The sequence below is a fragment of the Gekko japonicus genome, unplaced genomic scaffold (assembly GCF_001447785.1).
Source record: "Gekko japonicus isolate JY-2015 unplaced genomic scaffold, Gekko_japonicus_V1.1 scaffold36, whole genome shotgun sequence".
Lineage (NCBI taxonomy): Eukaryota > Metazoa > Chordata > Lepidosauria > Squamata > Gekkonidae > Gekko > Gekko japonicus.
The window spans coordinates 858,154-862,478 of NW_015164182.1; the positions used below are offsets into that span (position 1 = coordinate 858,154).

The window sequence follows — 4,325 nt, forward strand, 5'->3', positions numbered from 1 at the left end:
ACTAACGAGGAGGAGGAACCATAAATATTTGAACATTATTAGCCCCAGAACATGACCCTGAGTTACCAAGCAGGACATGCCTCCCTCACTTCCATCAGCATCCATCAATCTCCCTTGCCTCTTGCTCCACCCCCGCCATGCTTTGGCAATCTCTTTTCCTAAGACAAGAAAGAGAGCTCAGAATCTAACCCCTTGCCTGCATTGCCCAGGGTTGATTGCTCTTAAGTTCTTTAAACGATTAATATATTGCCTTTTCAAAGATCAAACACATTCAAATAAAACCAACACAAACCTCTTTAGAACAGCCATGGCAGGCATAGCCTCATTTCAGCCACACATTCTCTGAAACAGGTGGGCTTTACAACTTTTATGAGAGAGCCACTGTCTCAGGGCAGGTTCTGGAGAGTGCAGGTCAGGTCAAGACACAAATCTTTTAAATAAAGAAAAAAGAGCAGTCCTACGTCTCCCCAAGGAGATCATTTCATAGCTTTGAGGTAATCATCACAAAAGCCCAGCTCCTTACTACCAATAGTCTCGTGCTCTGCAAAGAAGGGATGCTTTAATGGTACTGATTTCCTCTAAATCCTGTCATGATCCTGTCACCTCTCCCTGTGTGACACCATGTGCAAGGCACACTTTTTGTAGCTCTCTGCTTGCCCTGTCTTTCCAAGTGGTGCATGCTTCTGCAGCTCACTCTTGAGCACTCTCCACCCCCCACCCCCCGAATGGTTTGCCTGAAGTAGTACACAGCTCTCCTCCCCTACCTTCTCAGGAAAGCCTGTAAGGGAGTGCTCTTCCACACAGCTTTTTGCTGCCTTGGGAGCACACTATGTTGCTTGTATCTGATTCTGATTTTTGGTTTGTAGGAAAATTTTACAGTGACTTCTTCCTGCTATAACACTGTCTTCCCTGTTAACATTGGGGCTATTTTACTGCATTTTAACAAACCTGTTTAAAGTTGTTAGTCATCTTGAACTTCATGGGAAGGCGGGATACCAATAGTTTGTGCTTTATGGAAAGGCAGGATATAAATATTTTATACATTACATAAAATTAAAAGGAGTCAGTGAAGGGCTCACCCCATAAAATGCAGGGATTCGTATGAGAAAGGCCATCCTTGACAGAGTTATTTCCTGTGCTTTTTTGAGTGCCCTATCTACATGGCAAAAATTGCCTCTGTAACCTGAATAGCAACTTGTAGGTCCAGACAGTATTATCCTCCCCATATTGAAAATAGCAGCTGAAGGATTAACAATATCCTTGAGGCTACTGCTGATGTTGTGGTGGGGCAAACATGAACTGGAAAACTCAGCTCATACCTGCAGCCACTGCACTGCAAGGGCCAGATGAAAAAACTGACATTTGGTAACGAAGCAGGCAAGCTGGTAAATTTTACTGGGGCAATTCAGACAAGTCTCAGAACAGGGGAAAAAAACCCTTCCAGAGTGGTGGAATCCTACCTGAAGCAGGATCACCCAACAGATCTGTGCCATACACCCACCTGGTACGGGAACGCACACTGGTGACTGAGGAGCTGGTGGAATGGCCAGCGCTCCCTGCAGCTCCAGTTTCACAGAGGGGATTACGGCAGTAGGATGTCCGGTTAGGCCCCCTCCTTCCCCCAGCCATAACCCCCAACGATCCAGAAGCTGGGCAAACGACAATGCCTCTCCTCAAACGATCCCTGTGGCTCTTCAGACTGCAAAGGAAAGATTGGTTAAGCACTGATGGACTGAACAGTCCTATAAAACAGAATCATGCATTCCCACTATCTCTTACACACTGCCACCACAACCATAATAATGCAAGGGATTATACAGGACATCACATTCCAAAGGCTTCAAGATGCAACAGTGATGGCAGTGGTGTCACAATGCCCCTATTGCAGACTGGAAAGGGAGAACTGAGAAGCAGTAACTCACCCATTACAATGCTGCCTCTCTAAGCTGTGGAGTCTTGTGAGCAAAAATTCTACTTTGTGAGCTACTGGCATTAAAGTTGTGAGTGAGCAATTTGGCGACTGCATAAATTAGTTGCTCTGGAGCCATCCTTCCTATGCTAAGACAAAAATGTGCGAGCCGGAGACTAAAAAACTGTGATCTAGCTCACATTAACTCAGTTTAGAGGAAACACTATTTACAGGGCAATCCTATGCAGCATTTCTCCAGCCTAAACCCACTAATTTCAAGTCTGCATGGGCCTGCACTTTTAGTGTGCTTGAGAGGCAAGATCTGAACTGGAATCTTTCCGATTCAAAGTTTACTCTCTTAACTACAGAACATACCAGCATCCTTCACAGCAAACTACGGTGGTTAGCATCAAACTAAGATCTGGGAGATCCAGGCTTGAATCCCCGCTCTGCCATGGAAGCTTGCTGGACGGCTGTGGGCCAGTCACACATGCTCAAGCCTAACCTACCTCACAAGGTTGTTGTGGAGATAAAATGTATAACAAGAGAACAATGGAAACCACTTTGGGCCCCCAGTGGGAAGAAAGGTAGGGTAGAAATGAAGTAAAATAAATAAAATTCAAGTCCAGTAGCACTTCAGAGACTGACATGTTTCCAGGATATAAGCTTTTGTGAGTTAAAGCTCATTCTGTCAGATACAAGACAGAATGAACACCCATCACATCTTACATCCACATTGAGGGGGTGGGGTACCAAGAAGGGCCACATGGAGTCAGGATACATAGAGACATGAAGTGCAGAAAATTAACATCTAAATCTTGTTGGTCTCTCAGGTGCTACTGGACTGAAATTTTGTTCTGCTACTGTAGACCAACATGACTATCCATCTGAAACTAAAATCAAATAGATATTAGTTTCAAAGGTAAGTTTTGACATAAACAAATCCTTCATAAGTCTTTACCTATGACATATGTAAATGTTTCCCCCCAGGCAGGTGAAAACCACAAGAAGCCAGGATGAGCCTAGTAGGAACTCTCCACTGGTGTGCTAGTCCCACAAATCCGCCCAAGAGCTTTGGGCCAGGACTACCTTTTTAGAGTCCACCATACCAAGTGACTATAAATGTTACACCTCTACTTAACCACTGGCTGCCTGCACCAGTTTGTCTTGAAAAATTCGATTTTGGTTCCCAGGGATCTAATTCCAACTGCCTTGGGTATATGGGGCCTGGAAAGGTAAAGTGATGTGCGAATAAGTCCCCAACTGGTCTGGAGGAGAAAAATAACCACTGTCACTTTAATACAAACACAATGTATGGAAATAGGCAGCTGAAGCTTTTCAGGGCAGAGAGGAAAATCTTATCACCTGGGAAATAACATCCCATTCAGTTTCTGTTAAAGGCGCAAGGCCTTTGTTTCCACCAGGCAGGTGGCAGCCCCAAGGGCCAAATTAAGCAAAAGGGATGCAGACAGGATACCCCTCAAAGCGAGCGCTTCGGGTCAAAATCCCTACTCAGTGGCTCTGGAAACTAAGCCTACCTAACAGGTTTGCTGTGAGACTGAAGCGGAGGGGAAAAGAAGCTCTGCCTAGGAAGCCAGCGGAGCACAAACGTGACCCTGAACAACCAGCCAAACACCTATAAGGATGCCCCAAGGCCTTTCTTTCGCCCCCCCCCCCCACTATCGAAAAGAAGGCGAGTGGAGCCCTACCCCGATCCGCCCCCGCTGTCTCCCCGAGGCTGACTTCTCTTTCTTGCACAGGGCCGGGGAACCAAAGTCTCCCTATACAGCGCCTGGCACGCCCCCGCCGCGGCACCGACTAGCAGGAGGGCGGGAGACCGACGGGGGAGGGGCCGCGCCCGTTGCCGCTACCGCCACTCCTCACCCATCTCAGGCGGGCTGAAGCTCGATTCCGGCGACAGCTCCAGGAGCCGCGGGGGGCAAGATGGCGGGCGTGGCCAGACTTCTTGCCTTGACTCGACTAAACACGGAGCGGCTCCGAGGACGGCAGCCGGCAGAGGACAAAGCGGCGCCGAACGCGCTCGCGGGAAGGTAGCGACGCCAGGCAACAAAGAAGCGGCTGCGAAGACGGAGGAGGAGCTTCGGCTCTTTGAAGAACACGTGCTCCGCTTTTTTCAAGCGGAAGGACCAAAGATGCGGCCTCCGGAAGGATCGGCTAGGAATCGAGTATGCCCCCATTCCCTAAGGCAGACTGTCTCTTAGGGAAGTTTCATTGAATGAGCATGACTAATTGGAGGTTCACCGTCAAGTACCGGTTTCTACTGTTAAAAGTCTAACATTCTCCCCTCGACTGTTATGGCTTGATTGGCAGTCCCCTTCAAACTTCTGCACTATTTTAACCACATCCTCCCTTCTTCCATAGGAAGACTTGCCGGCCAACCATGTCTACTAATAGG

At 47.8% G+C, this 4,325-nt stretch overlaps 1 protein-coding gene across 1 annotated transcript in view; it reads right to left on the minus strand.

The window, feature by feature from the left end:
* TMEM39B (transmembrane protein 39B) overlaps positions 1 to 3,916 on the minus strand; it is a 24,477-nt gene extending 20,561 nt beyond the window's left edge. The window contains exons 1-2 of the mRNA XM_015408087.1: positions 3,619 to 3,916; positions 1,487 to 1,699 (exon numbers count right to left, since the gene is read on the minus strand). Of these exons, the coding sequence (XP_015263573.1) occupies positions 1,487 to 1,629 (143 nt within the window). The 5' untranslated portion in view covers positions 1,630 to 1,699; positions 3,619 to 3,916. The remainder of the gene's footprint in view (positions 1 to 1,486; positions 1,700 to 3,618) is intronic.
* Between the last annotated feature and the right edge of the window lie 409 nt (positions 3,917 to 4,325).